Source organism: Pelodiscus sinensis, unplaced genomic scaffold, assembly GCF_049634645.1.
Source record: "Pelodiscus sinensis isolate JC-2024 unplaced genomic scaffold, ASM4963464v1 ctg125, whole genome shotgun sequence".
Lineage (NCBI taxonomy): Eukaryota > Metazoa > Chordata > Testudines > Trionychidae > Pelodiscus > Pelodiscus sinensis.
Window position 1 is genome coordinate 201,215 of NW_027465977.1, and position 22,502 is coordinate 223,716.

The 22,502-nt window shown below is 70.8% G+C and overlaps 1 protein-coding gene across 1 annotated transcript; it reads right to left on the reverse strand.

Annotated features, from left to right (window-relative positions):
* Nucleotides 1–22: 22 nt before the first annotated feature.
* On the reverse strand, nt 23–22,056 carry PPP6R1 (protein phosphatase 6 regulatory subunit 1). The gene is given in 25 exon segments (XM_075917605.1): nt 23–127; nt 129–141; nt 279–351; nt 482–561; nt 690–748; nt 750–854; nt 1,193–1,325; nt 1,845–1,972; nt 3,346–3,403; nt 3,758–3,781; nt 4,188–4,285; nt 4,380–4,469; nt 4,776–4,861; nt 4,995–5,110; nt 5,384–5,448; nt 6,093–6,224; nt 6,491–6,643; nt 10,359–10,524; nt 10,605–10,718; nt 12,849–12,961; nt 13,577–13,642; nt 14,001–14,138; nt 14,674–14,860; nt 15,219–15,451; nt 21,843–22,056. Coding segments are annotated over 24 exon segments (2,529 nt in total). The 5' UTR covers nt 15,446–15,451; nt 21,843–22,056.
* Nucleotides 22,057–22,502: the final 446 nt, after the last annotated feature.

A 22,502-nucleotide genomic window follows, 5' to 3' on the forward strand; every position in this document is an offset into this window, starting at 1 on the left:
GAGGGGGAGGGCAGGTCAGAGCTCACCTGGCTGCCGGCTGCTGCTGCCTCTGGGGGGAGCCGTTCTCTGCCTTCGGGGCGTCCGTGGCCCCCGGGAGCCGCTGGGCGGCGTCAGAGGTAGATAGGGGGGGCCCCTTCCGTGCTGGGGGGGGGAGGAGATAGATGGGTGAGGGGCGGGGCCAGGGCTGGCTCCCCCCCCATCTCTCAGACCAGAATTCGGTGCTATCCTACAGCCCCCCCCCACCCAGGTGGGTACCAGTACCGCCCCCCCACCATTACCTGGGCCTGGATGGGGCGGGGGCAGGGGGCTGCGCCGGCTGGCCGTTCAGTGCCTGGGGGGGCTCCGGGGGGCCTGTGGGGAGAACAAGCGTTAGAGACACCCAGCCTTGTCCGTCTGCCCCCTCTATGCCCCCCCCCCGGCCCAGCCCCACGGGCCCGGCCCCTCCCCCCAGCCCCAGAGGGCGGGCTGCCGTGACACTCACCGCTGGCCGAGGACACGCTGCCGTGCGCCGGTTCCTGAGTGGGGGGTGCCTGGGCAGAGCCTGACGGGGCGTCCGAGAGGCTGTGGAAATACGCCCCCAACTAGGTCACGCCCCCGGCGAGCCTACGGGCCCCCGGCCCCCTTTCCTGGGCCCCTCCCACGGCAAGTGGTGCCAGCCCACCCCCCAAGCTCACAAGGGGGCAGCTCACCTGGTTTGTGCTGGGGAGGGGTCTGTAAACGGGGCCCAGCTCCCGCCCCCGGGGGGGGCAGGCTGCGTCCACGCCAGGCCTGTCCCACAGGGCCGCTCCGGTGTCCACCCCCCCGCCGGGGGGGCTCTGGCGGCCCCGAGTCAGCGCTGGACCCATGGCCGGGACCTGAGGGGGGCAGAGAAGCTGGGGTCAGGGCCCAAGGCTACTGGAAAGCTGGGCAGAGGCCTTCATTTGCATATTTAATAATAGGCACAGGCTCATTTACATACATTGGGGGAGGGGGACCCCAATTATTCTGTCACCCCACAGCAACCAGTCGCTCCCCCGGCCGACAGCTGGTTGGGACCATGTTTCTATGGTTACACAGCCCACCCCATATTGCCTCCCCCGGACCCGCCAACCCCAATGACACCCCAGGAGCAACCTGTCCCTCTACCCCCCAGACCCCACCCCCTGCCCGGGGAATCCAGAGCCAGTCCCCCACCCCCGCAGGCTGGATTCACCCCATCGTCCACCGGGGGCTCACCCTCGACCTCGCTGCCGCCGCCGCCCTCCACGCCCCCGCCAGCATCTTCCTCCTCGCCCTCCTCCTCCTCCGAGTCCCTGCTGCCCTCGCTGTCTGTGCTGCCGCAGCTCCTGCCGCGGGGAGAGAACAGGGCTGGGTCAGAGCCACGGGCCCATCTACCCTGGCATCCCGCCTCCTCCCTCCCCCCCCCCCAGGTCAGAGCCACGGGCCCATCTACCCTGGCATCCCGCCTCCTCCCTCCCCCCCCCCAGGTCAGAGCCACGGGCCCATCTACCCCGGCATCCCGCCTCCTCCCTCCCCCCAGGTCAGAGCCACGGGCCCATCTACCCCGGCATCCCGCCTCCTCCCTCCCCCCAGGTCAGAGCCACGGGCCCATCTACCCCGGCATCCCGCCTCCTCCCTCCCCCCAGGTCAGAGCCGCAGCCCATCTATGGTGACATCTCCTCCCCTCCCCGATCAGACCCACGAGCACGTCCAACGTATTTCCCCAGAGCCGGGGAGAGAGACTCCAGGAGTCTCGGCTCCGAGCCCCCCATGTCCCCGACTCCTCCCACAGCCAGGGCGGTAGCCGGGCGTCCCAGCTGCTGGGGTCAGCCTGTGCCCATGCCCGGAGCCGCTGGGGCCGGTACCTGGGCCGTGTGGGCTGCAGGGCCCCCCCCGAGTAGCCCAGCTCCTTCTCCTGCCAGGCGTCCTCGTCTTCGTCGTCAAACTGCTGGATGCGCTCCCTGTAGCAGACTTCGAACAGGGTGGAGTTGGGCTGCGGGGGAGAGCGAGGTGGGTCAGGGCCGGCGGGGGGCAGGGAGAGGCAGGAAATTCACGCGCTTGGCAAGATTCCAGCTGGGAAGGGGGCACAGACATTGGGGGGATGGGGACACAGCCGGGGGAGGCAGGAAAGCCAGCAGGGTGCGGTAGGGGGGGCGGGGAGGGGGCACAGACATTGGGTGGGTGAGGACACAGCTGGGGGAGGCAGGAAAGCCAGCAGGGTGCGGTGGGGGGGGCGGGGAGGGGGCACAGACATTGGGGGGGTGGGGACACAGCCGGGGGAGGCAGGAAAGCCAGCAGGGTGCGGTGGGGGGGGCGGGGAGGGGGCACAGACATTGGGGGGGTGAGGACACAGCCGGGGGAGGCAGGAAAGCCAGCAGGGTGCGGTAGGGGGGGCGGGGAGGGGGCACAGACATTGGGGGGGTGAGGACACAGCCGGGGGAGGCAGGAAAGCCAGCAGGGTGCGGTGGGGGGGGCGGGGAGGGGGCACAGACATTGGGGGGGTGAGGACACAGCCGGGGGAGGCAGGAAAGCCAGCAGGGTGCGGTGAGGGGGGGTGAGGACACAGCTGGGGGAGGCAGGAAAGCCAGCAGGGTGCAGTGGGGGGGCGGGGAGGGGGCACAGACATTGGGGGGGTGAGGACACAGCCGGGGGAGGCAGGAAAGCCAGCAGGGTGCGGTGGGGGGGGCGGGGAGGGGGCACAGACATTGGGGGGGTGAGGACACAGCCGGGGGAGGCAGGAAAGCCAGCAGGGTGCGGTGGGGGGGGCGGGGAGGGGGCACAGACATTGGGGGGGTGAGGACACAGCCGGGGGAGGCAGGAAAGCCAGCAGGGTGCGGTGGGGGGGGCGGGGAGGGGGCACAGACATTGGGGGGGTGAGGACACAGCCGGGGGAGGCAGGAAAGCCAGCAGGGTGCGGTGAGGGGGGGTGAGGACACAGCTGGGGGAGGCAGGAAAGCCAGCAGGGTGCGGTGGGGGGGGGCGGGGAGGAGGCACAGACATTGGGGGGGTGAGGACACAGCCGGGGGAGGCAGGAAAGCCAGCAGGGTGCGGTGGGGGGGGCGGGGAGGGGGCACAGACATTGGGGGGGTGAGGACACAGCCGGGGGAGGCAGGAAAGCCAGCAGGGTGCGGTGAGGGGGGGTGAGGACACAGCTGGGGGAGGCAGGAAAGCCAGCAGGGTGCGGTGGGGGGGGGGGCGGGGAGGGGGCACAGACATTGGGGGGGTGAGGACACAGCCGGGGGAGGCAGGAAAGCCAGCAGGGTGCGGTGGGGGGGGCGGGGAGGGGGCACAGACATTGGGGGGGTGAGGACACAGCCGGGGGAGACAGGAAAGCCAGCAGGGTGCGGGGGGGGGGGGCACACTCACGCTCTCGTCGTCCGCGCTGAGGGCGAAGCTGAGACTGCCGGTCTTGTCGAAGGGGGCGCTGGAACGAGAGGGCGCGTGACCCGGGGCCACCCCAGCCTCCGGCCCCCTCCCCAACCCGCACCGGGAAGAGAGCAGCAGCTGAGGGGCCCTGCTCTGACCACTAGACTGCGCTGCCCTCCCAGAGCCAGGCAGAGAACCCAGGCATCCCGCTCCATGCAGGCCCCGTGCTGCCAGCCCTCCAGGGGGCGCTGTGCTAGAAAGGGGGGACCGGCCCATGAAGCTGGCCGGGGAGGGGGTGCCCACAGGTGCAGAGGGCAGCTGTCCCCCCCCCGTTAACCCCGTGCAGCCTGGAGCTGTCCCTGCTTTCAGGCTTCCCTAGAAGGGGGGTCTGGGGGGAAGGGGGGGGCGTTACCTCTTGAGCTGGCGGAAGTGGGCGCTGCGGGCAGCGGAGAGAAAGAGAGAGGCAGAGACATGAAGCCGAGGGGGATCGGCCTCTGGACGGGGCGCAGGGAGCCGGGGGGGGGGGGGGGGGGGAGCTAGCCGGAGTGTGCCCAGCTGGGTTAGACACACACCAGCCGAGGTAAGTCTGTGTGGGTCCCCCCTTAGTGCGAAGGGGCGGGGGGGTTACCTGACCCCAGCCTGGGCACCGAAAACCCAGGAGTCCTGCCCTCTCAGCCCCTCCCCCCGCTCTAACCACTAGCCCCACTCCCTGCCCAGAGCCAGGGAGAGCTCTCAGCTCCTCACTGCTCTAACCACTGAACACCCCTCCCCTCCCCGGGCCGGGAGAGGACCCCAGGGGTCAGCAAGCGGGTGCTGATGGGGGGCCCCAGGCAGACACCAACTTGACACTCTCCTCCTGCTCCCCGAACTCCTCGTCGTTGAAGCCGAAGTGGTCGATGAAGGCCGAGGTCACCTGCTGCATCTGGTAATCCACAAAGGCCTGAGGGGCAGACAGGACAGAGCGGGGTAAGTGTGGGGCCCAGGGAGCTGGGGGACAGTCCCTCAGGGGGTGGCGGGGGGAGAGGGAGACCCACCTGCTGCAGCACGGCCTCCTGGGGAAAGTTAAACTCCTTCAGGTCGCTTTCCTCGTCGTCGCTGGAGGAGTGCAGGTTGTGCGTGTGCACCTGCGGAGCGTTATGGGGCTGGTTATGGCCACAGGCGGGGGGGTGGGGGGCTGACCCCCCCACCCACCTCCCAGCTGTGGGGGGCAGCACCAGCCAGGCCCCCTCAGAACACGTGCCTGAGCTCCGGGAGAAGGCTCTGATGTTAGCCGGTGGAACTCCCTGCTGCAGGACAGGCCTGAGGCCGGTGCGATGGGCTCCCGGCTGCCACAGGGCAGGAAGCCAGCGGCACACAGGGCAGGTTTTGGAGACGGCCACTGGGCAGACGTGGGGGTGGCACTGGGCAAGATGGGCCCGCGGGGGACTCACCAGATCCACCACGTTTTTCTTGTTGGTCTCTGCCAAGGGCCCCGCGACGAATTTCTCCCACTGCTCCTGCTCCTCCTCGGGCAGCTCTGCCAGGCAGGGGCAGCAGAGTGAGACGGGGCCCCCCAGAGGCTGGACCCCCCCCACACACCCACTGCCACGGGTGCCACCGCAGCCAGGCCCAGAGTGGGGTCCACGCCCCCGCGGGCCGCCCTCACCCACCTTTCAGCAGCTGCGCCACCAGGGCGACGTGGGGGCCCTTCTCGGAGCTCTGCGCCAGAGCGTTGGCGATGCGCGTCAGGTGGCCCATATACCCCCTCCGCCGGCCACCGGTCGCCCTGCAACGGGACCCCAGAGCCGGGCGTCACCGCAGCGCCCCATCCCAGGCGGCGCCAGGAAGCCGGGCTCCACCCCAGAGGCAGCTGCATCCGGCCGGGCTCCCTGGCCACGCTCGGCCGAGCGGCGTGGCTTGGGGATCCTTGACGCAGGACACCGGGGGCCTCGCTCCGGCTTGAAGAGCGGGGCCCAGTGGTTAGGGCAGGGGCTGGGAGCCAGGACACCTGCGGGGGGGGGAGGGGGTGTCTCGTGCCGCTCCCCCACCCACCACTTACTGCGCCTGCTCGTTCTCTTCCCAAGCCGTCAGGATTCGCTGCACCAAGCGGCACTTCTGCAGCAGCTGCCGAGAGAAGGGCGCAGCAGGTCACGGCCAGGCTGGGGGAAGCCAGGACTTCTAGGTTCTCTCCATGGCTCTGGGCAGGGACTGGGGGCTAGTGGTTAGAGCGGGGAGGGATGGGATGGGCTGGGAGCCAGGACTTCTAGGTTCTCTCCATGGCTCTGGGCAGGGACTGGGGGCTAGTGGTTAGAGCGGGGAGGGATGGGCTGGGAGCCAGGACTTCTGGGTTCTCTCCATGGCTCTGGGCAGGGACTGGGGGCTAGTGGTTGGGGGGGGGGGGGGGGGAGAAGGGATGGGCTGGGAGCCAGGACTTCTAGGTTCTCTCCATGGCTCTGGGCAGGGACTGGGGGCTAGTGGTTAGAGCGGGGAGGGATGGGATGGGAGCCAGGACTTCTGGGTTCTCTCCATGGCTCTGGGCAGGGACTGGGGGCTAGTGGTTGGGGGGGGGGGGGGGAGAAGGGATGGGCTGGGAGCCAGGACTTCTGGGTTCTCTCCATGGCTCTGGATGGAGAGTGGGGGCCAGTGGCTGGAGCAGGGGGCAAGCAGCCAGGACTCCTGGGTTCTCTGCCTGGTGGGAGCCGAGCGGCCAGGTATAACCCTGGAAGGAGGCTGCCCCCCCCCGCCCCTCGACGGTGCCCCCCACTCACGTGCTGGACGACGGGGCTGTGCGGCGGGGGCTGCGAGTCCTCGGCGGGGGCGCCCGCCCGCAGCAGGGCGCTCAGGCAGGCCTCCAGCTGGGCATGCAGGAAGTTGTTGTAGGGGTAGTTGAAATACAGGTCCTGGGCGAGAGGGGCTGGTGAGCTGGGGGGCAGCCGGGAAGCGAAGCCGCCTCCTCCCGCCGGGGTCGGGCCCTGGCCTCGTGGGGCCGAGATCGACGCAAACCCGCCCCGCGAAGGCGCCAACCGCTCCCCTCGGCACGGGCCGGGCACTGGCCAGGGGCCGGGCTGGGCCCCCGGCTCCCACCTCCCACACCAGGCCCAGGCTGCTGGCCCCGCCCCCTCCCTGCGGCCCCGCCCCCTCCCTGCGGCCCCGCCCCCCCCCTCACCAGCATGGTGTTGAGGGCGTCCAGCTCCAGCAGCTCGTCCTGCAGCCCCGCGTCCCCGGCGCCCAGCGAGGCGGCCAGCAGCTTCACCGCCTGCAGCCGCGTGTTCCCCAGCGGCGGGTCCAGCACCCCCCAGGTCGTCTGCAGGGCCGGCCTCTGCGGGGGGCCGGGTTAGCGCCGCCGAGCCAGCACCCGGCAACCAGCCCCCCTGCCGCTGCCGGCCCCTCCCCACAGGGACAGAACCCAGGGGTCCCGGCTCCCAGCCCCCCTGCTCTAACCACTAGGTCCCACGCCCCTCCCCACAGGGACGGAACCCAGGGGTCCCGGCTCCCAGCCCCCCTGCTCTAACCACTAGGCCCCACGCCCCTCCCCACAGGGACGGAACACCCAGGGGTCCCGGCTCCCAGCCACCCTGCTCTAACCACTAGGCCCCACGCCCCTGCCCACAGGGACAGAACCCAGGGGTCCCAGCTCCCAGCCACCCTGCTCTAACCACTAGGCCCCACGCCCCTCCCCACAGGGACGGAACACCCAGGGGTCCCGGCTCCCAGCCACCCTGCTCTAACCACTAGGCCCCACGCCCCTGCCCACAGGGACAGAACCCAGGGGTCCCAGCTCCCAGCCACCCTGCTCTAACCACTAGGCCCCACACCCCTCCCCGCAGGGACGGAACCCAGGGGTCCCGGCTCCCAGCCACCCTGCTCTAACCACTAGGCCCCACGCCCCTCCCCGCAGGGACGGAACCCAGGGGTCCCGGCTCCCAGCCACCCTGCTCTAACCACTAGGCCCCACGCCCCTCCCCACAGGGACAGAACCCAGGGGGTCCCGGCTCCCAGCCACCCTGCTCTAACCACTAGGCCCCACGCCCCTCCCCACAGGGACGGAACACCCAGGGGTCCCGACTCCCAGCCACCCTGCTCTAACCACTAGGCCCCACGCCCCTCCCCGCAGGGACGGAACCCAGGGGTCCCGGCTCCCAGCCACCCTGCTCTAACCACTAGGCCCCACGCCCCTCCCCACAGGGACGGAACACCCAGAGGTCCCGGCTCCCAGCCACCCTGCTCTAACCACTAGGCCCCACGCCCCTCCCCACAGGGACGGAACACCCAGGGGTCCCGGCTCCCAGCCACCCTGCTCTAACCACTAGGCCCCACGCCCCTCCCCACAGGGACAGAACCCAGGGGTCCCAGCTCCCAGCCACCCTGCTCTAACCACTAGGCCCCACACCCCTCCCCACAGGGACGGAACCCAGGGGTCCCGGCTCCCAGCCACCCTGCTCTAACCACTAGGCCCCACGCCCCTCCCCGCAGGGACGGAACCCAGGGGTCCCGGCTCCCAGCCACCCTGCTCTAACCACTAGGCCCCACGCCCCTCCCCACGGGGACGGAACCCAGGGGTCCCAGCTCCCAGCCCCTTGCTCTAACCACTAGGCCCCACGCCCCTCCCCGCAGGGACAGAACCCAGGGGTCCCGGCTCCCAGCCACCCTGCTCTAACCACTAGGCCCCACGCCCCTCCCCGCAGGGACAGAACCCAGGGGTCCCGGCTCCCAGCCACCCTGCTCTAACCACTAGGCCCCACGCCCCTCCTCACAGGGACGGAACCCAGGGGTCCCGGCTCCCAGCCACCCTGCTCTAACCACTAGGCCCCACGCCCCTCCCCGCAGGGACGGAACCCAGGGGTCCCGGCTCCCAGCCACCCTGCTCTAACCACTAGGCCCCACGCCCCTCCCCGCAGGGACGGAACCCAGGGGTCCCGGCTCCCAGCCCCCCTGCTCTAACCACTAGGCCCCACGCCCCTCCCCACAGGGACGGAACACCCAGGGGTCCCGGCTCCCAGCCACCCTGCTCTAACCACTAGGCCCCACGCCCCTCCCCACAGGGACAGAACCCAGGGGTCCCAGCTCCCAGCCACCCTGCTCTAACCACTAGGCCCCACGCCCCTCCCCGCAGGGACGGAACCCAGGGGTCCCGGCTCCCAGCCACCCTGCTCTAACCACTAGGCCCCACGCCCCTCCCCACAGGGACGGAACACCCAGGGGTCCCGGCTCCCAGCCACCCTGCTCTAACCACTAGGCCCCACGCCCCTCCCCACAGGGACAGAACCCAGGGGTCCTAGCTCCCAGCCACCCCGCTCTAACCACTAGGCCCCACGCCCCTCCCCGCAGGGACGGAACCCAGGGGTCCCGGCTCCCAGCCACCCTGCTCTAACCACTAGGCCCCACGCCCCTCCCCACAGGGACGGAACACCCAGGGATCCCGGCTCCCAGCCACCCTGCTCTAACCACTAGGCCCCACGCCCCTCCCCGCAGGGACAGAACCCAGGGGTCCCGGCTCCCAGCCACCCTGCTCTAACCACTAGGCCCCACGCCCCTCCCCACGGGGACGGAACCCAGGGGTCCCAGCTCCCAGCCCCTTGCTCTAACCACTAGGCCCCACGCCCCTCCCCGCAGGGACAGAACCCAGGGGTCCCGGCTCCCAGCCACCCTGCTCTAACCACTAGGCCCCACGCCCCTCCCCGCAGGGACGGAACCCAGGGGTCCCGGCTCCCAGCCACCCTGCTCTAACCACTAGGCCCCACGCCCCTCCCCACAGGGACGGAACACCCAGGGGTCCTAGCTCCCAGCCACCCCGCTCTAACCACTAGGCCCCACGCCCCTCCCCGCAGGGACAGAACCCAGGGGTCCCGGCTCCCAGCCACCCTGCTCTAACCACTAGGCCCCACACCCCTCCCCACAGGGACAGAACCCAGGGGTCCTAGCTCCCAGCCACCCCGCTCTAACCACTAGGCCCCACGCCCCTCCCCACAGGGACGGAACCCAGGGGTCCCGGCTCCCAGCCACCCTGCTCTAACCACTAGGCCCCACGCCCCTCCCCACAGGGACGGAACCCAGGGGTCCCGGCTCCCAGCCACCCTGCTCTAACCACTAGGCCCCACGCCCCTCCCCGCAGGGACGGAACCCAGGGGTCCTAGCTCCCAGCCCCTTGCTCTAACCACTAGGCCCCACACCCCTCCCCACAGGGACGGAACCCAGGGGTCCTAGCTCCCAGCCACCCCGCTCTAACCACTAGGCCCCACGCCCCTCCCCACAGGGACAGAACCCAGGGGTCCCGGCTCCCAGCCACCCTGCTCTAACCACTAGGCCCCACGCCCCTCCCCGCAGGGACGGAACCCAGGGGTCCCGGCTCCCAGCCACCCTGCTCTAACCACTAGGCCCCACGCCCCTCCCCGCAGGGACGGAACCCAGGGGTCCTGGCTCCCAGCCACCCTGCTCTAACCACTAGGCCCCACGCCCCTCCCCGCAGGGACAGAACCCAGGGGTCCTGGCTCCCAGCCACCCTGCTCTAACCACTAGGCCCCACGCCCCTCCCCGCAGGGACAGAACCCAGGGGTCCTAGCTCCCAGCCACCCTGCTCTAACCACTAGGCCCCACGCCCCTCCCCACGGGGACGGAACCCAGGGGTCCCAGCTCCCAGCCCCTTGCTCTAACCACTAGGCCCCACGCCCCTCCCCGCAGGGACAGAACCCAGGGGTCCCGGCTCCCAGCCACCCTGCTCTAACCACTAGGCCCCACGCCCCTCCCCGCAGGGACAGAACCCAGGGGTCCCGGCTCCCAGCCACCCTGCTCTAACCACTAGGCCCCATGCCCCTCCCCGCAGGGACAGAACCCAGGGGTCCCAGCTCCCAGCCACCCCGCTCTAACCACTAGGCCCCCCACACCCCTCCCCACAGGGACGGAACCCAGGGGTCCCAGCTCCCAGCCCCTTGCTCTAACCACTAGGCCCCACACCCCTCCCCGCAGGGACAGAACCCAGGGGTACCGGCTCCCAGCCACCCATCTGGCAAAGGGACCAGGAACTGGGGGCCCGTTACCTTCGGGGGGTCGCTCAGCAGCTGGTGGAAGTCCCGGAGGGAGCCTCGCAGGGCCAGCAGGGTGCTGGGACTGGCCTGGCAGGTGCTGCCGTCCGAGCCCCCAGGTCCCAGCTCCAGCTGCTCTTCCAGGGGGTAGAAAAAGCTGCCCATCCCCCCGGTCTCAGGCCTGCGGGGGTGGCAGGAGGGTTGAGCGCGGGTGGAGTGGCAGGCTGGCCCCGCCCCCTCCCGCCGGCCCCGACCCCTCACCTGGCTCGGCGCGGCTCCAGCAGCGTCAGCAGCACCTGGATCCCGCTGACGACGACGGACTCGTCCCGCTTGCCCGCCAGCATGTTCTCCAGCAGCTGCTCCACCGTCTCCTGCCTGTGGGGCCAACACCCGCCCCCCGCTCAGAGGGGACCCCTGCGCCCCTCCTCTAGCCCGGCCAGTGCCCCTCAGCCCCGCCCCACAGCCCCAGCCTGGCCGGCGCCCCTCAGCCCCGCCCCACAGCCCCAGCCCGGCCAGTGCCCCTCAGCCCCGCCCCACAGCCCCAGCCCGGCCAGTGCCCCTCAGCCCCGCCTCACAGCCCCAGCCCGTCCCGTGCCCCTCAGCCCCGCCCCACAGCCCCAGCCTGGCCGGCGCCCCTCAGCCCCGCCCCACAGCCCCAGCCCGGCCAGTGCCCCTCAGCCCCGCCTCACAGCCCCAGCCCATCCCGCGCCCCTTAGCCCCGCCTCACAGCCCCAGCCTGGCCGGCGCCCCTCAGCCCCGCCCCACAGCCCCAGCCCGGCCAGTGCCCCTCAGCCCCGCCTCACAGCCCCAGCCCGGCCGGTGACCCTCAGCCCCGCCTCACAGCCCCAGCCCGGCCGGTGACCCTCAGCCCCGCCCCACAGCCCCAGCCCGGCCGGCGCCCCTCAGCCCCGCCCCACAGCCCCAGCCCGGCCCGCGCCCCTCAGCCCCGCCCCACAGCCCCAGCCCGGCCCGCGCCCCTCAGCCCCGCCCCACAGCCCCAGCCCGGCCGGCGCCCCTCAGCCCCGCCCCACAGCCCCAGCCCGGCCGGCGCCCCTCAGCCCCGCCCCACAGCCCCAGCCCGGCCGGCGCCCCTCAGCCCCGCCCCACAGCCCCAGCCCGGCCGGCGCCCCTCAGCCCCGCCCCACAGCCCCAGCCCGGCCGGCGCCCCTCAGCCCCGCCCCACAGCCCCAGCCCGGCCGGCGCCCCTCAGCCCCGCCCCACAGCCCCAGCCCGGCCGGCGCCCCTCAGCCCCGCCCCACAGCCCCAGCCCGGCCGGCGCCCCTCAGCCCCGCCCCACAGCCCCAGCCCGGCCGGCGCCCCTCAGCCCCGCCCCACAGCCCCAGCCCGGCCGGCGCCCCTCAGCCCCGCCCCACAGCCCCAGCCCGGCCGGCGCCCCTCAGCCCCGCCCCACAGCCCCAGCCCGGCCGGCGCCCCTCAGCCCCGCCCCACAGCCCCAGCCCGGCCGGCGCCCCTCAGCCCCGCCCCACAGCCCCAGCCCGGCCGGCGCCCCACAGCCCCGCCCCACAGCCCCAGCCCGGCCGGCGCCCCTCAGCCCCGCCCCACAGCCCCAGCCCGGCCGGCGCCCCTCAGCCCCGCCCCACAGCCCCAGCCCGGCCGGCGCCCCTCAGCCCCGCCCCACAGCCCCAGCCCGGCCGGCGCCCCTCAGCCCCGCCCCACAGCGCCAGCCCGGCCGGCGCCCCTCAGCCCCGCCCCACAGCCCCAGCCCGGCCGGCGCCCCTCAGCCCCGCCCCACAGCCCCAGCCCGGCCGGCGCCCCTCAGCCCCGCCCCACAGCCCCAGCCCGGCCGGCGCCCCTCAGCCCCGCCCCACAGCCCCAGCCCGGCCGGCGCCCCTCAGCCCCGCCCCACAGCCCCAGCCCGGCCGGCGCCCCTCAGCCCCGCCCCACAGCCCCAGCCCGGCCGGCGCCCCTCAGCCCCGCCCCACAGCCCCAGCCCGGCCGGCGCCCCTCAGCCCCGCCCCACAGCCCCAGCCCGGCCGGTGCCCCTCAGCCCCGCCCCACAGCCCCAGCCCGGCCGGTGCCCCTCAGCCCCGCCCCACAGCCCCAGCCCAGCCGGCGCCCCCCAGCCCCAGCCCGGCTGGCACCCCTCAGCCCTGCCCCACAGCCCTGCCCTCCTGCCTGGCAGTGCCCCTCAGCCTCAGGCTCCCCCCAGCCTGGCCGGTGCCCCTCAGCCCTGCCCCACAGCCCCAAACTCCCCCCCAGCCCGGCTGGTGCCCCATAGCCCCATCCCAGAGCCCCAGACTCCCCCCCAGCCCGGCCGGTGCCCCACAGCCCCACCCCAGAGCCCCAGACTCCCCCCCCCAGCCCGGCTGGTGCCCCACAGCCCCACCCCAGAGCCCCAGACTCCCCCCCCCAGCCCGGCTGGTGCCCCACAGCCCCACCCCAGAGCCCCAGACTCCCCCCCAGCCCGGCTGGTGCCCCACAGCCCCACCCCAGAGCCCCAGACTCCCCCCCAGCCCGGCTGGTGCCCCACAGCCCCGGGCTCACTTCTCCAGCGTGGCCAGCAGCTGGTGCGGCTCGGGGCTGTCCTGGATCTGGATCATCTGCTCCCGGCTCAGGCGGATGATGTCGCACAGGGACTGGGAGGCGTTGCAATGTTGCTGGGGGCGGGGGCGGGGGCAGAGACCTGGTTACCATGGTGATGGGAAGGGCGGGGCCAAGCCCAAGCCCCCACCCCATAGGCCCTGCCACCTTAGGGGGACAGATCCCCACACAGCACGGCGACCCCTAGCGCCCGTAGGAGGGCACCTGGGCTCCCCCCGCCCCCGGCTCTGGGAGGTCTAATGGTCAGAGCAGGTGAGCTCCACTCTCGGAGCTTAGGGGAAACGTAAGGGGTCTCCCCGCAGGTCTGGCGGGAAGTGGGGGCCAGTGTGGGGGGGGGGGTCCTGGGGGCAGCAGGGGGGGCTCCCCTCCAACGGTCCCTGGAAATATTCCCATCTGTGTTGTTCTGTGCACCGGGGCGCGTGCAGGTGGGCCCCACCAGTGCTTTTCTGGCCACGCTCTGGCTCTTAAAGGGGCCGTGACTGCATTTCTTTCTTTTTCGGCTCACCAAGTTTGCCTTTTTTCTTACCAAAAAAAGCCCTGGGCCCCACTAGGGGAAACTGGCCGCGGGGGCTCTGCTAACCTACTGGGGGGCTGCCCGTGGGCCCGGCCCCCTCCTCTAGGTCCCACCCGTGTCCCTTCCCCTGTGGGTGGGGCCGGGTGGAGCCGCTCACATTGTCGTCCTTGGAGGGGTGAATCATCTCGACCAGTCTCTGCACGATCTTCTCCTCATTCAGCCACTGCGGGGGAACAACGCGCCTTGGTGCCCCTCACTCGCGACCCCCAGCCCAGCCCCTCCCAGCCCACAGCCCCCCAGCTCTGCCAGTGCCCCTCACTCCTGACTTGGAGCCCCATGGCTCCCCCAGCTCTGCCAGTTGCCCCACCCATGAGTCAGTTATGGGGCTAGGTTTCCTGGCCCAGAGCATCTGGGGATACAGCTCCGACCAGCGCAGTGCCCTGCTGAACCCGGGGCTGCCCTGGCAGGGCCTGAGGTGGCTAGTGACATGGGGGTGCCATTAGGTGACAAGGGGCGGGGCTGGGAGGTGAGAAGGGGCGGGGCACTAGGAGGCGGGGCCGGCGGGAAGCCCCTCCCCTTACACTGAAGACCTCCTGGCGGAGCAGTGGCTGCTCCACGCAGGTCAGCAGGCGCAGCAGCAAGTCCATGATGGCCGAGGTGCCGATGTGACGCAGCAGCAGGCCCACGAAGTCGTCCCTCTTGCGCAGGAAGGCCACGATCTGTGGGACCCACGCAGCCCGTCAGCCTGGGAGCTCCCGCCACGGGAAGAGGCCTCCAGGCAGGGAGCAGCCAGCTCTCCGGGGGGCCAAGGCGCCAGGCTGGCTGATGAGGAGGGAGCCGGCCCGGGGGCAGGCTCCTAGATCCGCAGCCAGGACGCCGGGCTAGATGGGCAGATGCGCTGCAGGGACATCTGGGGAATCCAGACGAGCCCCTTCCCCCCCCAGCCCTGGCAAACAGCAGCAGCGAGCATCAAAGGCCAACAGCGTTCAGCCTCTTCCCTGCTGGCACCAGCTGCTTCGGACAGCGGAGTGTAACCACCACTGCTCAAAGGGGCCGGTTCCCGCTAGGCTATTAGCGGTATTACGGTAACGCCTGGACCACCCCATGGGACTGGGGGCCCATCGCACCAGGCACTGCACAGAGCCCTGGCCCCAACAGCTTGTAGGCCAGAGGGAAACTGAGGCAGGCGGTGGGGTTGGGGACGCTCTGCCAGGACGCTCCCTCGCCCCCCCCGCAGGGCTGGCTGCCGCGCACCTGGTCCGTCTTGCGGTTGATGAGGATGCCCATGACCTTGCTGAAGAAGCTGGCCAGCAAGGGGTTGAGGGCGCCGTGGGCCTGCAGGAAGCCGTAGAGCCGCCGCAGCAGCCCCTCGTCCTCACCCAGCGTGTCCGTGATGGGGCTCACGTCCGACGTCAGGATCTCGCACGACACGCTGGGGTACCTGGGGGGGGGGGGCGGCGTGAGCGCCTGGGGGACCCCAACACCCCGCACCCGCCTCCCGGAGCCAGAGAACGGCCAGGCCTGGAGCTTCACCATGCTGGAGTCTGGGCATTGGCCTGACAACCCCCCACCTGCCCCAGCCCTGCCGGTGCCCCCCGCTCCCAACCTGCAGCCCCTGCCGGCCCAGCCCTGCCCCCTGCTCCCAACCCCCAGCCCCTGCCGGCCCAGCCCTGCCCCCCGCTCCCAACCCCCAGCCCCTGCCGGCCCAGCCCTGCCCCCCGCTCCCAACCCCTGCCGGCCCAGCCCTGGGCTCCCTCCGGCCCTGCCAGTGCCCCTCCCTCCCGCCCGCAGCCCCTCACTTGTAGCGCAGCCGCTCGTCCAGCTCGGCGGGGGGCTCCTGGGTCACGCAGGTCACCAGCGCCTCCATGTGCTGCGGCTGCAGCAGGAAGTCCAGCAGCTTGCGGTTCACCACCTTGCACTCCTGCAGCACGTCGTCCTCGTCCAGCAGCTCGCGCAGCGTCAGGTCCGCGCGCCCCAGCAGCGTCTCGATGTGCGAGCTGGACTGCAGGTCCAGCTTCCAGAACATGGCGCCCTGCGGGAGGGGGCGGGGTGAGGGGGCGGCGCCCGCAGAGACTCCTCCCCCTTCCCCGCCCCGGCGGCGCCCCTCACGCCGGCTCTCACCGAAGAGAGGTGGAAGCGAATGGACTTGGGCATCTCTGCGGCCAGGGTGGGGGGGCAGCTTTCCGACCCCCAGCCGAGCTAAACCTGAGCCCTCCCCCCAACCGAGGGGGGATGTGCACAAAGGGGTGGGGCAGGGGAGGTGGCAGCCCCTGCAGGAGGGGCTCTGCCCAGGGCAGCAGCAACTGGGGTCAGGGAGGAGTCTCCCCCCCTCAACCTCCAGAAGGGGAAACTGAGGCAGGGCAAGAGGGTGACCAGGGCCTGGAGACCTACTTGGACAGGTGAGGCTGGATCCCTGGGAGAGACCAGGGAGCCGGCCCATGCCAGATGCTTCACAGACCCCCATGTCCACCTGGACCCCACTGGGCCCGGTGCTTCCCGGGCCTTCCCCCACCCCCGAGCCAGCCTCTCCCAACCTCCAGCCCCTCTCCAGACCTTGCTCCCACAGGGAGGCTCCAGGGGGACAGGGAGCATCCCACACACTGGAAAGGGGAAGGGCCCACACGGATGCCCCTGAGCATGATGTGCAGGGGAGCGAGACGTGGGCCTGGCAGGCGGATGCCCCATGTACCCCGACCCCCTCAAGAGCGGGGCCCCTCGCGCCGGGCGCTGCGCACATGCACACACACACACACACACACACCCCGACCGAGATCAGGGCCCCTCGCGCCGGGCGCTGCGCACATGCACACACACACACACACACACATCCACCCCTACTGAGATCAGGGCCCCTCGCGCCGGGTGCTGCGCACATGCACACACACACACACACACACACACACACCCCGACCGAGATCAGGGCCCCTCGCGCCGGGTGCTGCACACATGCACACACACACACACACACACACACCCCGACCGAGATCAGGGCCCCTCACGCCGGGTGCTGCGTACATGCACACACACACACACACACACACACACACCCCGACCGAGATCAGGGCCCCTCGCGCCGGGCGCTGCACACATGCACACACACACACACACACACACACCCCGACCGAGATCAGGGCCCCTCACGCCGGGTGCTGCGTACATGCACACACACACACACACACACACACACACACCCCGACCGAGATCAGGGCCCCTCACGCCGGGTGCTGCGTACATGCACACACACACACACACACACACACCCCGACCGAGATCAGGGCCCCTCACGCCGGGTGCTGCACACATGCACACACACACACACACACACACACACACACACCCCGACCGAGATCAGGGCCCCTCGCGCCGGGCGCTGCACACACACACACACACCCCGACCAAGATCAGGGCCCCTCACGCCGGGTGCTGCACACATGCACACGCACACGCACACACACCCACCCCTACTGAGATCAGGGCCCCTCGCGCCGGGTGCTGCGCACACGTGCACACACACACACACACACACACACACCCCGACCGAGATCAGGGCCCCTCACGCCGGGTGCTGCACACATGCACACACACAAACGCACGCACACACACCCCGACTGAGATCAGGGCCCCTCGCGCCGGGTGCTGCGCACATGCATGCACACACACACACACCCCAACTGAGATCAGGGCCCCTCGCGCCGGGTGCTGCGCACACACACACAAACGCACGCACACCCCGACCAAGATCAGGGCCCCTCGCGCCGGGTGCTGCACACATGCGCGCGCGCACACACACACACACCCACCCCGACTGAGATCAGGGCCCCTCACGCCGGGTGCTGCGTACATGCACACACACATACACACACACACACACCCCCCGACTGAGATCAGGGCCCCTCACGCCGGGTGCTGCGTACATGCACACACACACACATACACACACACACACACACCCACCCCGACTGAGATCAGGGCCCCTCACGCCGGGTGCTGCGTACATGCACACACACATACACACACACACACACCCCCCGACCGAGATCAGGGCCCCTCGCGCCGGGCGCTGCGCACACGCGCACACACACACACACACACACACACACCCCCCAACTGAGATCAGGGCCCCTCGCGCCGGGTGCTGCGCACACACACACAAACGCACGCACACCCCGACCAAGATCAGGGCCCCTCGCGCCGGGTGCTGCACACATGCGCGCGCGCACACACACACACACACCCACCCCGACTGAGATCAGGGCCCCTCACGCCGGGTGCTGCGTACATGCACACACACATACACACACACACACACCCCCCGACTGAGATCAGGGCCCCTCACGCCGGGTGCTGCGTACATGCACACACACACACATACACACACACACACACACCCACCCCGACTGAGATCAGGGCCCCTCACGCCGGGTGCTGCGTACATGCACACACACATACACACACACACACACCCCCCGACTGAGATCAGGGCCCCTCACGCTGGGTGCTGCGTACATGCACACACACATACACACACACACACACACACACCGACCGAGATCAGGGCCCCTCGCGCCGGGTGCTGCACACATGCACACACACAAACGCACGCACACACACCCCGACTGAGATCAGGGCCCCTCGCGCCCGGTGCTGCGCACATGCATGCACACACACACACACACACACACACCGACCGAGATCAGGGCCCCTCGCGCCGGGTGCTGCACACACACACAAACGCACGCACACACCGACCGAGATCAGGGCCCCTGGCGCCGGGCGCTGCACACATGCACACACACACACACACACACGCACGCACACCCCGACCGAGATCAGGGCCCCTCGCGCCGGGTGCTGCACACATGCACACACACACACACACACACACCCCGACCGAGATCAGGGCCCCTCGCGCCGGGTGCTGCACACACACACAAACGCACGCACACACCGACCGAGATCAGGGCCCCTGGCGCCGGGCGCTGCACACATGCACACACACACACACACGCACGCACACCCCGACCGAGATCAGGGCCCCTCGCGCCGGGTGCTGCACACATGCACACACACACACACCCCGACCGAGATCAGGGCCCCTCACACCAGGCGCTGCTCACACACAAACCCCAAAGGAGACTGGGGCCCCCTCACTGCACCTGAACCTACTCAACGGCCGGATTCCTCCTCTCTGTTCCCCCGACAGAGCCGGGCCGCCCAGCCTGTGCTCAGCAGCTGCCCCAGAGTCGGCGCTTGCACCCGGCTCCCCCCGCCCTAGCTACTCGGCCACCCTTCCTCCCAAGCGAGGCTCAGAGCCATCGCTGCAAGGTTCACACCCGGGCTCCGGCCCCCCACCCACTCAGTTCCCGCGGGCAGCCTACCCCCGCGGCAGCCGGCCACGCCACACGAGACCGGCAGATACAGCTGCAGAGGCCTGGCTCCCTCCCTGGGCGGCCAGCTTTGGGCGCCGCTACGGAAGCGACAGGAAATGGGTTTGCAGAAAGGGTTGAGGCAGTGACGGTGAGAGCACAGAGCGCACGGAGGGCGGGAACCCCACCCCTGAACCCCAACCTGCCGCCTTCGGCTCCCCACAGCACGGGGGCCCTGCCCGTGCACGCGGGGGGCGGCTGCGGGCAGCACCTTGCACGACGGAGCCCAGCTGGGGCACGGTTTCTCTTTCTCCGTGCGTTTGCAGTGCCTGGCAGGCGGTGATCCCAGGTGGAGAGGGACCCAGCCTGCCATTCAGCATGGCCCCAGAAGCACAGCAATGGGAGGGCCTTAAGAGGGAAACTGAGGCAGCCTCCCAAGTGAGGCTTGAACTCATAGCTCCCCCCAGCCTGCCCTGGCAACAAAGGCCCACCAGTATCTTAGACTCGCACCCACCTGACGCAGGGCCCAGGAGCCTGGCCCCGGCCTGGGAGGCCAGGCAGCAGATGGAAGCAGAGGAGCGTGCGGGACACACACTCAGGTGGGGTGGCTCACACCCCAATTTCAGAGCGAGACGGCCTGGAGGGGGGAGAGTCGCCGCTCCAGACGGACCCGTTTGGCTACTGGCCGCTCTCAGCTCCCAGCATGCAGATGGAGGTGGTGCGCGCGCTGGGCCGGGGCCTGTGCTACTCTGTCCAGCACCTAGCGCATCTCAGCCCCTGCCTGCTGAATGAAAGGGGATTAATGACGAGGGCCCTGACCGGAGCAAGAGACCCCCTAAGAGATCCCCCTGCCCCTCTGAGCCAAGCAGCCTCCGCCAACGCGCCCTCGAACTTTTCCCATCCACATGCAGAATAAATTCAGTGCCTGCCCGGAGACACACGCAGGCGCGCACCACCCCTAGAAACAGGGCTGCTGGCTGGGGGCGCTCTGCTAATCAGCCGGGCAGGATTTGAATCTCTCCTGGGTGGCTGCCCAAGCACCCAGCTTACAGGGCACCCTGCTTCCAGGCCTGGGGCCGGATGGGAGCTGGTGCCCCCAAGAAGGTGAAGGCCCTGAGCCCCATTCTCTGCACCGTGACACCCTGGTTGGAGCCCCCCACTCGCGACAGACGCTGCTGCCCAGTCATGGAGCCTGGGCCAAGAACCAGGGCAGACGGGGGGGGGGGGGCTCTCAGCCCCCTACACCCCCTGCCAAGGCCAAGACAGTGGAGCTCCAGTGCCGCCTCCCCCTTTGCCCCGCAGGGCCTGCTTGGCAGGAAAGAAACTGAGGCACAGAGAAGTAACATGACGTGCCCCTCCCCTCGGAAGTGGCCAGGCGGGGGGAGAAAGGAGGCGACCTGGTTCCTAGCTCCCCCTGGCACGCTACCCATGCCCCCCCCCCACTCTACCCCCTGCCCCTCCCTCCAGGCCCCCCACAACATCCACTGCCCCCCGCCTTCTACCCCTCCCCCCGCCCCCCCCACAACATCCACTGCCCCCCCGCCTTCTACCCCTCCCCCCCACAACATCCACTGCCCCCCTTCTACCCCTCCCCCCGCCCCCCACAACATCCACTGCCCCCCCGCCTTCTACCCCTCCCCCCCACAACATCCACTGCCCCCCCGCCTTCTACCCCTCCCCCCCACAACATCCACTGCCCCCCCGCCTTCTACCCCTCCCCCCGCCCCCCACAACATCCACTGCCCCCCCGCCTTCTACCCCTCCCCCCCACAACATCCACTGCCCCCCCCGCCTTCTACCCCTCCCCCCGCCCCCCCCACAACATCCACTGCCCCCCCCGCCTTCTACCCCTCCCCCCGCCCCCCCACAACATCCACTGCCCCCCCGCCTTCTACCCCTCCCCCCGCCCCCCCACAACATCCACTGCCCCCCCCGCCTTCTACCCCCTCCCCCCGCCCCCCCACAACATCCACTGCCCCCCGCCTTCTACCCCTCCCCCCGCCCCCCGCCCCCCACAACATCCACTGCCCCCCCGCCTTCTACCCCTCCCCCCGCCCCCCCACAACATCCACTGCCCCCCCCCGCCTTCTACCCCCTCCCCCCGCCCCCCCACAACATCCACTGCCCCCCGCCTTCTACCCCTCCCCCCTCCCCCCGCCCCCCACAACATCCACTGCCCCCCGCCTTCTACCCCTCCCCCCTCCCCCCGCCCCCCACAACATCCACTGCCCCCCGCCTTCTACCCCTCCCCCCCACAACATCCACTGCCCCCCGCCTTCTACCCCTCCCCCCGCCCCCCACAACATCCACTGCCCCCCCCGCCTTCTACCCCTCCCCCCGCCCCCCCACAACATCCACTGCCCCCCCCGCCTTCTACTCCTCCCCCCGCCCCCCCACAACATCCACTGCCCCTCCGCCTTCTACCCCTCCCCCCGCCCCCCCACAACATCCACTGCCCCTCCGCCTTCTACCCCTCCCCCCCACAACATCCACTGCCCCCCGCCTTCTACCCCTCTCCCCTCCCCCCGCCCCCCACAACATCCACTGCCCCCCGCCTTCTACCCCTCCCCCCTCCCCCCGCCCCCCACAACATCCACTGCCCCCCCCGCCTTCTACCCCTCCCCCCCACAACATCCACTGCCCCCCGCCTTCTACCCCGCCCCCCCACAACATCCACTGCCCCCCCGCCTTCTACCCCTCCCCCCGCCCCCCCACAACATCCACTGCCCCCCCCGCCTTCTACCCCTCCCCCCGCCCCCCCACAACATCCACTGCCCCCCCGCCTTCTACCCCTCCCCCCGCCCCCCCACAACATCCACTGCCCCCCCCGCCTTCTACCCCTCCCCCCGCCCCCCCACAACATCCACTGCCCCTCCCCCCGCCACCCCCCAGGGAAGGAGCCAGGCGCCCAGAGCGGGAGCCCCGCCCCCGCCGAGCCCAGGGGGGCGGGGCGTGTCCCGGGGGGCGGGGCCCATGGGAGGCTGCCTGGCCCGAGGCCGCGGTGCTCCCCGCGGGGGGGGGGGGGCAATATGGCGGCTACCGAGAGACGCAGCTTACCGGGCCCCCCCGGGTCTCCAGGCACCGCCGCGATCCCACAATGCCCCGCGCCCGGAGCAGCGGGCCGCTCTCTGCCAGCGCCGCCCCGTCTCGCTGCCAGCCCCACCCCCTCTGCGGGGGCCGAGCGCATGCGCCGAGCGCGGGCCTTGCCTCCTCCCTCGGCAGGCGGAGGGTAGGTGGGAGGGTCGCGCGCGCGAGAGTTCGAAGCCCCGCCTTCCCAGGGCCGCGCATGCCCAGAACCTTCGAGCGCCTGTTTCCCGGGGGACGATGGGCGTTGCGCACGCGCTCCACTCTTACGCTTCAGCCCTGAGCTGAGCTGCGCATGCGCAAAAAAAATCAGCGCTCGCCTTTCAGGGGCAGCTACGTACGCATAGGTGTTTCATTACGTTGCCTCGGAATACACACGCCCCTAGTTCCTCAACGCCCCGTCTGCGCATGCGCCCAGCAGACGGGGGGGGTTACCTTTATGTACGCATGCGCCCAGACATACCCAACTCTCGCGCCTCCTGCGTTTATTCCCGCCTAGAGCAAAGGCATGGCGCATGCGCAGAATTCTGTGGTTCCTCAGAAATAGACGTAACTACGTAATTAACTGAGACTGGGTGTGACATCATCAGGCTCCACAGTATGACATCATCGCCGACCCAATCACTGCCCAGG